At 39.4% G+C, this 11727-nt stretch overlaps 1 protein-coding gene across 1 annotated transcript in view; it reads right to left on the bottom strand.

Annotated features, from left to right (window-relative positions):
• CDC42BPB (CDC42 binding protein kinase beta (DMPK-like)) overlaps positions 1 to 11727 on the bottom strand; it is a 134208-nt gene that overhangs the window by 14822 nt on the left and 107659 nt on the right. The window contains exons 23-30 of the mRNA XM_009328392.1: positions 11253 to 11327; positions 10748 to 10853; positions 8205 to 8341; positions 8004 to 8042; positions 7475 to 7614; positions 5816 to 5897; positions 2307 to 2523; positions 2141 to 2203 (exon numbers count right to left, since the gene is read on the bottom strand). Coding sequence (XP_009326667.1) covers positions 2141 to 2203; positions 2307 to 2523; positions 5816 to 5897; positions 7475 to 7614; positions 8004 to 8042; positions 8205 to 8341; positions 10748 to 10853; positions 11253 to 11327 — 859 coding nt within the window. The remainder of the gene's footprint in view (positions 1 to 2140; positions 2204 to 2306; positions 2524 to 5815; positions 5898 to 7474; positions 7615 to 8003; positions 8043 to 8204; positions 8342 to 10747; positions 10854 to 11252; positions 11328 to 11727) is intronic.

Genomic DNA, 11727 nt, shown 5'->3' with positions numbered 1-11727 from the left:
AGGAATGGCTGGGGAAGGGAGCTCATCAGGGGAAACAGGGAGTTACGGAGTGGGTTTCATCTGACAATGTCAGTCTCTAGTGTTAAGGTCCACATTTGAGTTACTCACCCAACAACTCCTTAAAATGTAGGGGAAAAAATATAGGCACACTAGAGAAATTCATCTTATCCGAAAAGAGACTCTGAAACACAATTCAGATGAATGACTGAAAGGGTTTATTTGTCTCTGAGGAAAACTAGAACAGAAATCAACAGAAAGCTGAGCAAATGAAAACAATCCAGATTGTCCCAATGTGAGCTAGCACCAGTACAGGACCTTGTGAGAAGCGTAGAATGGAAAACTTAACTTTTAGACTGAGGTATTGAGAGAGCAACACAGGAAGCTATGCATAGAAAATTAATTTTCACTTTATTAATGTGAAATTAATTTGTTGGTTGACAGCCATCTGAACATGAGCCGGCAGTGTGCCCAGGTGGCCAAGAAGGCCAATGGCATCCTGGCCTGTATCAGAAATAGCGTGGCCAGCAGGAGTAGGGAAGTGATCGCGCCCCTGTACTTGGCACTGGTGAGGCCGCACCTCGAATACTGTGTTCAGTTTTGGGCCCGTCACTACAAGAAGGACGTCGAGGTGCTGGAGGGTGTCGAGAGAAGGGCAACGAAGCTGATGAAGGGTCTAGATATCAAGTCCTGTGGGGAGGAGCTGAGGGAACTGGGGTTGTTTAGCCTGGAGAAAATGAGGCTGAGGGGAGACCTCATTGTTCTCTACAACTCCCTGAAAGGATGTTGTAGCGAGGTGGGTGTCGGTCTCTTCTCCCATGGAACAAGTGACAGGATGAGAGGAAATGGCCTCAAGTGCCCAGGGAAGTGGTTGAGTCACCATCCCTGGAAGTATTTAAAAGACATGTAGATGCAACACTTAGGGACATGGTTTAGTGGGCATGGTGGTGTTGGGTCGACGGTTGGACTTGATGATCTTAGAGGTCTTTTCCAACCTTAATGATTCTATGATTCTATAAATTCAGTTTAACTCAAATAGTTTTTTTCATTTTTTTGTTCACTTGTTTGTTCAAAATAAGAATATCTTATTTTGGAAGCAGACTGCAAAATTAACCAGACTTGTTCTTTGCTTTTCCATGTTTAAAATTGCATTTTGTATGGATTGATCCCAAACGATTCCCATGCTTACGTGCTAGCAATCCTTTTGGCCTCCATGCTTTCCCCACCATACCAAGGCACGTCTCCCAGTTGTTATTTGTGTTTGCGCTCAGTATGTCAGGTTAAAGGGAAAAATGCCTCCCTTACTCGATGCCTAATAATTCAACCACAGAGGGGTATGCCCGTGCTGCCCAGTGACTGCGCAGCATACACTTTGCTGTGGTACCTGGAGCATACTCTGAATTTCTGGAATGGACATGTTAGGTCTTCAGAAAGAACACGCTAAACTGATCCCACTTTTCCCAAAGCAGAGGGCAGAATGCATTAAGAACAGGAAGGAAAAAGCAGGTTCAGGAGGAAGCACGGGGTCAGGAAAATAAAGAGATAATGAAAAGGGGCAAGCAAGGCATTTACTTTGGCCATCATTGGTCTTAAACAGAATGTGAGTGGTTGTCAAATTTCTGGAAGAAACAGACAACAATACATGGTGGTTTTAGTGGAAAGTCTACAAACTCTTGTGTTTCTTGCACTGACTGTCTAACTTCTCATTCATGGCAGTTTAAGTCCTCTGGTGGTGCAGGTTGGAACAAGTCTGTTTTCATGTCAAGTTTTTCTCACTCAATTCAAGTTCTATTTAGTAAGTGCCTGATAATTCACTGTGTATCAACTGCTGCTGTGTGTGCTGTGCGTGCTCTGTGTGGTGAAGCATTTTGCTACCTGCTGTGGGAACACAGTTAAGGTGAGAATGTGTCAGAATATGCGCAGTAACCCATCCCTTTAATTTCAGCCAGTCAACTGAATGTAATGATAATGACCAAATTAGTGCTTATATCTCACATTCATTTTTCCTTCTCATCAGTTAACTGGGCGCTTAATACTTACTATACATGAAGGGCTGTTGCGTAACCTATATTGTAACAGCACTAAAAGTTATGGAGCTCATTATTCTGTATGTAATTACTGCATGCATTATGGCCTAACTTACCGTCACGGGTCACCTCTATCACATACAGTCCTTCTTCTGAACCAATTGCTATTCTATCTCGATCTAAACCAGGAAGGAAAAAAAAGGCTATTAATTCAGCTATACTTAATCCCATCTAAAAGCTCCAACAACTCTCTCTCACTTACAAAAGTTAAAACAAACATACCTACAATAGCAGCAGCTAAACTTGCTTTAATAAGAGGCAGTGTACTGTCATAGGCTTCTTGTGGAATATGCACAACCTGGTTTTTCAGTCTGTTTTTGTGCAGGATAGACTGCAACCCTTCTAGGATTCCAACCCACTTTCTCTTCTCATTCTCATTTTCTGTCAGGATCAGTAGAGAACAAGACTTTGAAGGCAAACCTAAGAGAGAAGCTGTCACCTTTTAACAGACAGAGGAAACGAAATTAGTAAGAGTAATAAAAGTCCTTTTTGTCACTATTATATACTTCACAGAACTGTGAAAGTAAAGTACACTTTTTCGTAACAATGCGATGATGTACCCGAGTGGTATACAACACAGCACACAGCTAATATGGCCACAGCGCTTTGAAAAAATGCACAGGCCTCAGTGGTTTTGTTTAAAAATACTCAGTCTTGCTTAATCATTCTGAATCCTAAAATATGGGCAAGGAACACTACATTCCTTTCCTACAATAATCAATATATGCCAGCAAAAGGCTCCTTCCTGCTCTGAACTGGAATTTAGGTAGCATGCCATAATTTGTCCTGATCCCTCCTCCCCACCATCTTTTAATAACTTATTGAAAATGACACAGGCTTTCTGAGTCAAATGCATATAAACCCAATGGCATTGCTATGATCAGTTCTAGATTTTGAATTTGCTACTTAATTTTCAAAATATTTGTCCAGGGGGAAAAGCACATCATATCTGCATTAAAAGCTCTGGAGGAAAACAATCTTTTGAGACCAAAGTACTGCATTCTTCTACTTCCCCAAGTTAAAAGAAAATCACAATGACTTCACTTAATTTTCAGGGAAATCGTCCTATAGATCTCAAAGGAGAATGTATTCTGAATAGAAAAATGATCCAGGAACTTTGTTGGCCAAAGTGTGCACTTACTAATTCTTAATATTAGTTCTGTATCCTGTCTGAAGAGATCGTAGGAATTGTGAGATCATGGGAACTATGCTTTCAGTCACAGACAAACAGGCCATCAGCCAGTATCAGCCCTCACAAGAGACTTTTAGAATAACAACAGTTAAACAGAAAAAGCAGCAAAAGGTGCAAAAGTGCAAAACTGAAGGCTATAACTATTCATACACAGAATAACACATCTTCAGCTTATATGCCTTGATAAGAAAATCACCATAAAGATGGATGATGTGGTTATGCAACATACACTTCCTGAAAGAGTGAATTAAGCAAGAATATTCATCTTAAAGAAAAAAAACCCCAAAACACACAACTGAAAGTAAACTTGGGACAATAGGATGCCAAAGACAGAACTCCAGAAGTAAGATGAAAGTGAAGAGCAGTAGGAAAATAACTGAATAGTTTGCAATTGCTCATAGCTCGTATTACTCCGCATCAAGCTTTGTTCATGTCCTAAACTGTAACTAAGCATTAATATTTTAAAGATGGATGGAGGCATAATGGATAATATTTCTAAACTTGAAAACAAAACAAAACCAGACTTCAGCTATGGTTTTCTCTTTGAAGTACCACCGTGTATTACTCTTCAGTCTTTTGAAGATGGCATCTTACATGCATTCAAATGCAGAAAAAACGGGATAAGTTGGTCATAACATACTTAGCATTATTCATCATACAAAAACCTGGTATTTGCTATGAAACTCAAGGCTTCTTAACTCAAACCGCTAAGCTGTGGAAGGACTCCACTACAGACACTCTTACACTATTATTAAAAATGTATCGATGGCAGCACTGAGACTGCAGTGTCTGGATGCCAGGGCAGCCTAACATCCAGCTTTAAAAACTGGTTACCAAGGAGAGATGTTTGAGTTTGAGACATGTGCTTCCTCTTCTTGATTTCATGGGGTGTCAGAGGTGCGAATATTTTAGTGTTTGGCAGCATTCTGGTGTTGCTTTCTGTTGGCAGAAGATCCAAAAGAAATGAAAATCTGTCTTTGGTGGGCCACCAATATCATCATGTGTTATGTGAAATAATACGTATGAAAAAAGGACCACATTTTTACAGATAATGAAAAGTAACAGCTTTAACTGCTGTGTAGAAGCCACTATGTCATTATGTCAGCAAGATGCAGATCTAGAATTAAATGAAATTGAGAAAACAGACTCTCTTGCATCAGATATCACTGGTTTCCAGTTTTAGGAATTCCTGCTTTTGAAGGAGGACATAAAACTGAGAAAAGAGGTGGACTTTGGCAGCATCTTCTCTGGTCCCTGTCAACAGGGTATCTAAATAGATATAGTCACACACCAGGCTTCTAGTTAATTCATCAGCTCTCTCCAGTAGGGGATAATCTGATCAGACTGTAGAGACATTTTGTCATGTCTATCCACACAAGTATTCTTACTGGGGATATTTGACAGAAGGTTTTTTTCTCAGATACCCTTTCAGTTAAAAACTGCAGGCAGAAATTAGAGCAGTAAGTCAAGCAGGCTAAACTATGGATGCCTTGTTCTCAAATGAATTGACCACCGTTCTGCATAGCTCAATTTCTCTCCTCTGAAGCCCTTTCCCATAGTATTCCACATTTGCTAATTTGAGAAGAAAGCAGGCAGATGGGAATAAAAAAAAAATTTATAAACAAGTAAGAGGAAAATTAAGGTAAAAGTAGTAGTAAACTAAAGGATGAAAATCCACTGCAGAAAATATTTCTACAAAAAAGCAGAAAAACAAAGCCACAGAAGCATTCAAGTAGCCAAGACATTTCCTAAGTAAAACCCTAAAGGACCAAATGATTGGGATCGCATGTGACTGTCAGCTCTTTGGCTTCCATGTTCCACTGATTTGATTTTAAATGACCGAGGATCAGAGATGCTGAAAACAGTGAGTTTCTGTACTCAAATGCAAGGAATTATATATTGGCTACTAAGGTACTCTTCTCTATATTTTAAAATTCCAGATTAAATATAATTCACATAACAGGAACTGCTTTCCTAGGTTTTAAAAACTAAATACAGCATTCAGATAGAACATACATCAAAGAGGACATTATAACTAAGCTAATTATTTTCTCTTATTTTAAATTTTTTCTACTATACTCAAATATGAAATTAAGGAAACTGAAATTTCAATTTTATTTTTTTTTTTTAATACAAGACAATATATGGCAACTAGAATCAGTGAGCACAACCCAGCTTCAGCCTACTCTGTTACAGCATCAGTTCCTAAAGCGAGCGTCCTCCAAAGCTAAGAAAGAAAAACCAGGATCTGGTAATACCAATGGAAGAGGAGACAAAAATATACTGAATTACAATCAAGAAAATAACAAAAAGCCAGACTTTATATACAAGGAAGCAGCAAAAGGAGGAGAACTTTGTTCTTTACAATTCAGTTATAAGCGGAGTATCATATTGTTTTCCTACACATTTCAGCACCTCTTGTAAATTCTTATATTTTGCAAAACTTAAAAAACATTAAATATGGATAACGTACTTCACTATCAAAACAAAACACTGGTATTTAACTTTATTTTCTTTAAGAGTAAATTGGTAGCCATACCCTGAATATACAAGGGATGTCTTTACGAGTCGCATGTATTACATCCGATGCTAGAACAGAGCTCACACAAAAATCTTCATCTCTAGTAAGAAAGAGAGCAAGAGAATCACATACATGCACACACTAACATTATTCAGCAAAATCGAACTGATACCACAACTGTTTCAATAGGCTGCAATCTCCTAACACCACACAGAGGTCACAACTGCCATCACTGCTTTGTTATGCTCTAACCATCCTTGACCCAAACAACTCAGAAGCTTTAGTTATGTTTCTACAGCATTCAGTATGTGTAACTCAGTCCACCTGAAGCTAAGTGGGGTGGCTTTGTGTAGTTTTGGTTTACTGACCACACCTATTCTACAATTAGCAGCAAGAATATTGCTCTTCCAGCCCAGCAGACACATTAGAAATGAATAATTCATACCTCAATGTGTAGCAAGAGAGGGGCCTTTGGAGAAAAAGAAAAATCACATAAAAAGCTCTTGGCAACATAATTACAGTTTGTGGGATTCAAATAAGGGTTTTCAAAACAGCTAGATTTTATTCTCTATTACAGTAAAATAAACAGACTGAAATGCAAAAGTTGTTCTGAAGAGTGCTCCACTCCAGAGGGCTTGTCTACACCAGCCTTTTTAAACTGAATTTGACAAAGTTGATCACCATAGTTGCCAATTTTAGTGTAAAGATGACACTAATGCCTGAAACTTGCCCATGCTAGAATTCATAGCTGTGGTGGTTAACGTCTATTAAAACACCTAAGAATCCTCAGAAGGCAGACTCAAAGAGGCAGCTACAATAAGCAGATAAAGCATGGGACAGTTGGTACAGTATCTGGCTGAGTTGCTTCAAGCAACGTACCGATGTGAATGCTGTTATCTGCAATAAATCCACGCTTCTGCTCCCGCTGCCAGCATGTCAGAGAGAGCTGACACTGACGGTTCTCAGAGAATAAATGTGAGAACAGAACAGCAGTACTGGTGCAACCCCATGGTACTGCTGTCTGGAAAAAATATAAATCAAGGTGCTTGTGAATGCAAACTTTATATTCAGAGATAGAAGGTGCTGTAACATTAAAAGGTATTACGCTTTCTTGATATATCCATAAATTGAAATAAAAAAAGACTTCTTGGTTAATTGGATCAATGAAGTCTCAGATCTTTTGTAGACAGTGTTCAGTGGTTCAAATGATTCACCATGAAAAAATTACTCCTGTGAGAAGGCAGGGTCAGAACCACTTGCTTGTAAATTAGTCAGTGCTTTTTTGAAGACTACTTCAGTTTTTCTAATGTTCCTGAAATTACTGGCTATGGGATGATGTGTGACTCACTCTTGAGGTCAGAGCGCAGAGGAAAAAAAAACAATATACCAAAGCCTATTTGTTTTCCATGTGTGCATATGGAATTCTAGGAAGAAGCACGCTAATACTGTAAATATTAGTGATTGTTGTAACTATAAAGTCTCTATAAAGTCTCACTTAAGTGACTTCTTGTTGAGCCAATTCGTTCAGCCTAAACTTAGCTGCAGTCTATATTCAGAACACACAGGTATTCTCAGATCAGAGCTCTCATGATCTAAAAGTTTCTTGTGTACTATAAATAAATATTCCTGTTAGGGAAAAAATACAGAGGATTTCTACTCTGTCATAATAATACGAACCTGAGATCCAAGACTTGACTTGCAACAACTCCAGGCTGGGTGGATTTTCCTTCAGGCACATCATATAAGAACAGTTTACAGTCACAGACAACTGCGTAAGCCCTCTGCCACCCTTTCTTAACTCCTGTAGGCTTTGGGACCTGCATATAAATAACTGATTGCTTATTAAATGTAAGCACATGTAGTAGACACAGAAAGCAGGGACATTTAGAAAAGCTTATACTTAGATCAACAGGATTAGAAGATGTTCTACTTGCCCTTCAAAACAGAGTAAAAAATGTCAAGTAATCAAGCAATCATTTTTCCTCCCTTAAGTTCAACCATTCCTTGTTACAGTTTAATAAATATGTTAGATAGTATTAGGACAAACAACGGGGTTTGTATATTCCACAAATGCCAAAATGGTAGGACAGTTTACCTTTTATATTATGCTTACATCAACAATGACAGAAATTCTTCTGTAAAGCATGCTTCCCCCCCGCCCCCCCTCCCCGCTACTTATGAACATTGTAGCTACTAATCTACTAACCTTTAGCTCTTGTAGTAAAACCAACCGTTTCTCCCACATCTAAAGCAACGAAGGTGAAGTAAGTTACATAGATAGCACACAAAGCCTTAAGGCTTTAGCACAATTTAGGAGAACTGTTTAAACATACTTAGAGGTTCCAAGCTGCACAGCTGTAAGTGAAGTTCAGTATTCTTCTCTTGTCCAAGAACAAAAGAGTATTACCTTGACATAACCTTTATAGGCGGTTCCTATTCCTCTTTGCACATCTACTCCAAGAGGCCTTTTGGCTTGCTCAGGGGGTATAGGGCAGACCTGAGGTGCGCTATCCTTGCAGGAAACATGGCATGCAAATGAACACACTAAGTACAAAAGAGAAAATCCACAGTGAAATGTGCGTATGAGTCAATCATAACAGGAGATTAACGTAGTCTAACCTTATGCTCAGGAAATTAATTAATCACACTGAAATTGGCAGTCAAATATTGCAATAGCCCGCTATGCTAAAGGAGTGAACACACCTAGATATTGTATGAGACTCTCCAAAGTGCTTTTATTTTCTCTTTTAAACCTATTACTTCCATAAAGGGTGGGAACCGAGTCCACATTTCAAGGCAACTTATGAAAGCATTTTCCAGAAGGAAAAGGAGTTGGTCAGCCTCACTGGTGTTAAGCAGCAACTAACCCAGTCACAGAAGAGAAAAAGTATTAATAAAGGAGGACTAAAAATTACAGGGCAGTGGTAGGAGACAAGGTAAATATAGTAGGTGTTTAATTTGATCCAAGTATGCAAGAATACTGCAAAGACAAAGTAAAACTAAACTGACCAAAAAAATAGAACGGGTTAAACTATTAAACCCAGGCAATAGACTTGAAAGCATAATAAAGTAGAAACCAGGGGACAAGGACTGAAACACTGTGTGATTAAAGGGGCACATCTCTCTCTCTCTCAGTTCAAATAAGGAACAAACATCTACAGTAATCATTGCATCCTTTCTTACCATTTACACCACTTGTGCTGCACCAGCAAGGGACAGAGGTCTGTTGTCTATAGAGCACTTCACACAGAACCACTACACACAAAAAACTCAGAATATATGCCACTTCACATGAGACAGACTACAAGAACTGCAGAATGAATTAACATGTTATATCGAGGCATCCAACCCACAAGTTTACGGGCCAGATCTTTCCATAGAGATTTTGTCCCAGCAGGCTGGGGAAGGCAGCGGAAAGCGACACGGCACTGTGATCTATCCTGTGCTCCCTCCTAACCATACTCTGAAGTTGGCATATGGCAGATACCCTCTGCACATCTAGTCCTGTAATTACAAAGGGTCAAAGGATTCCAGAAAACCTGGAAACAGCCTGCTTCTGCTAGAGCCACAGACTGGACTACAAACCTGCTCCTCATGATGCCCAAGGCAACAGCCAGGAGGGAGGGCAGCCCAGAGCAGGCTGCCTGGCTTGTTCTTTGAGCTACAGTCTGCTCCGAGGAGGACAGGGGTTATCAGAGTCATGCATGCAAAGTACTGTAGGTGCTCCCCAAGACCAGATAATAAATTCAGCTCTTTCAGGAGGCATCAATTATTTGGGACTGCGCATATCAAGGCACACCGGTTGCAGAATAGGAAAAATCCGCAGGATATAGCCAGTTCCAGAGGCCTCTGAAAGTGCAGCTGTATTTTACTGTAGTCTCCAGCATTAAAAAGAGGAAGAATTGGGAAAAGCAAGTGATTGGGAGTGGAACATGGCAAAGTTTTGTTCTACTGGAGTCATCTCTATTTTTATGTCAATGTGATTCTAGTTTTTTTCTGTAGCTATCAACATCTGGAATAGAAGAGGCAAACTGAAAAACTAATGATGCAGAGCTTAATCAAAATACACGAGAAAAAAAAAGAGCAAAGTTGATAGCTACACTAAGGGGAAAAGACCGTTTCAGACTTGCAGGAAGAGATGCAAAACAAGAGTTCAGAACTGTCAGCAACAGGAGACAAAAGGCAGCCCCAGGGCAAGTGCTAGCAGAGCAATAGGTGCTCCCAGGGAAGAACAGCCAACTAAGACCTGCCAGGAAGAAAGCCCTGAAGGGCAGATGAGGCAATCTGAATATTATGCTGAAGGTGTCTGTGGAGAGGGTGTCACTAGCAAGAACTAAGCTAGGCACAGAAATACAGTAAGGTTATTTATACTGTAGTGTCTTGAACAGATTTGTGGACTACTTACTGACTTCGTGTCTAATCAAGATACAGATAAATATTTTCAAAGAAAAATACCTCCATATACTCAAACATGGAACTCAATAGTGATACATGCATCAGAGAAAGCACTTTAAATATAATGGGCTGCAAAGCAGGCTACAGGCCAAAAAACCTAGCAAATGGTCTTCCCAACATACAGGGTTTATGATCAGGACAGAACAAAATAGACAGACTCAGATTCATGTTATCAGAGCATTCCCGTAGTATTTTTTTCCTCCACTACACAAACAGAAAACACTCCTGCCTCCTGCCCACCTCAACTCACACTATAACAGCACTAATGGTAGCAGAATCAATTAGTAGTATGAAAGGGAACCATGAGGGCTTATATTAATTCTTTGACTTTAGAAGTATGATCATGCAAAAGAAAGAAAAGGAGAACCATTCAGTGGTAGCCACCCCTCTCTTTCATTCCCTTCCCCAGAGAAATAACTGCCTTACAATACATTAGTATTTTGGGATGATTTTTTCAGGGTCTTGCTGAAAATATAGAAAGTTTAACTGACTCACCGTCACAGGCATAACCTTGTCGAACTAATCCCACCATAAGAGAAGTGCAATGACTACACTGAGTAGGGCTTGTAAATGACTTGATATTGAGCTGGTGAGCTTTCGGCTGAAAGATACATTCAGGATAAAAAACAACATTTCACTTTCTGTACTCATGTAATGCAAGCATCTCCCTTCACCACCCTCCAGTATATCAGTGTGCGTTATGAAACCTTGGCTTCTTTCAAGGAAGTGCAGCTTGTAAAAGGTGTTGCAAGACAACAGTAACATTTTTATTTCCAACTGCAGAAGACACTCAAACCCAAACCTACAAATATTTTTCCTGTCACCCCTTCTGACAAATCAAAACCCATCAATTTGCATTTGGAAACATTTGATTAAAAACGCAGACCAAACAAACAACACATGACAAACCCAAACAGGACAAGAACAAACACGGAGGGCTAATTTATAAATGATATTTTTTCCTTTGTTCTTTAGAATAAGGTTAGTACAGTCCCCCTACCTTTGGTACAGCTAGAGAAATGGATTGAATGGTGGGGGAAGGAGCAGCAGGCATCCTCTGAAGCCGAATTGGTTCCTGAATCACAAAAAACTGTAATTGAGCAAGATGAGGCTTCAAGAATTTGTTTTAAGATCGGGGTGGCAAAGCTTATTGTTTTCTGATTTTTTTTTTTCTTTTTTGAAAATTATCAAAAATTTAATCATCATAAACATTGCCATTTTGATTTAATAGAAACAGATTGTGTTTTAAAGCACTCACAGGAAAGCCTGCACACTAACAAACAAGCAGCAATACAGAAAACATATGAAAATGAGGTACATCAACATACACAGAGCCAGTGAGAAAGTTCCATTTGCAACTGTCCTCAAAGCAGGTGCAATTAACATTGACACATTGCAAATAAGCAACATTCAATCCTGCTTCTTCATAATGAATGCTGCAATATGTGTTTATCATGAACAAGACAGAGAGACTT

The sequence above is a fragment of the Pygoscelis adeliae genome, unplaced genomic scaffold (genome assembly GCF_000699105.1).
Source record: "Pygoscelis adeliae isolate BGI_AS28 unplaced genomic scaffold, ASM69910v1 Scaffold130, whole genome shotgun sequence".
In the NCBI taxonomy this organism is placed as follows: domain Eukaryota; kingdom Metazoa; phylum Chordata; class Aves; order Sphenisciformes; family Spheniscidae; genus Pygoscelis; species Pygoscelis adeliae.
This window is presented reverse-complemented; position numbering and strand designations above follow the sequence as displayed.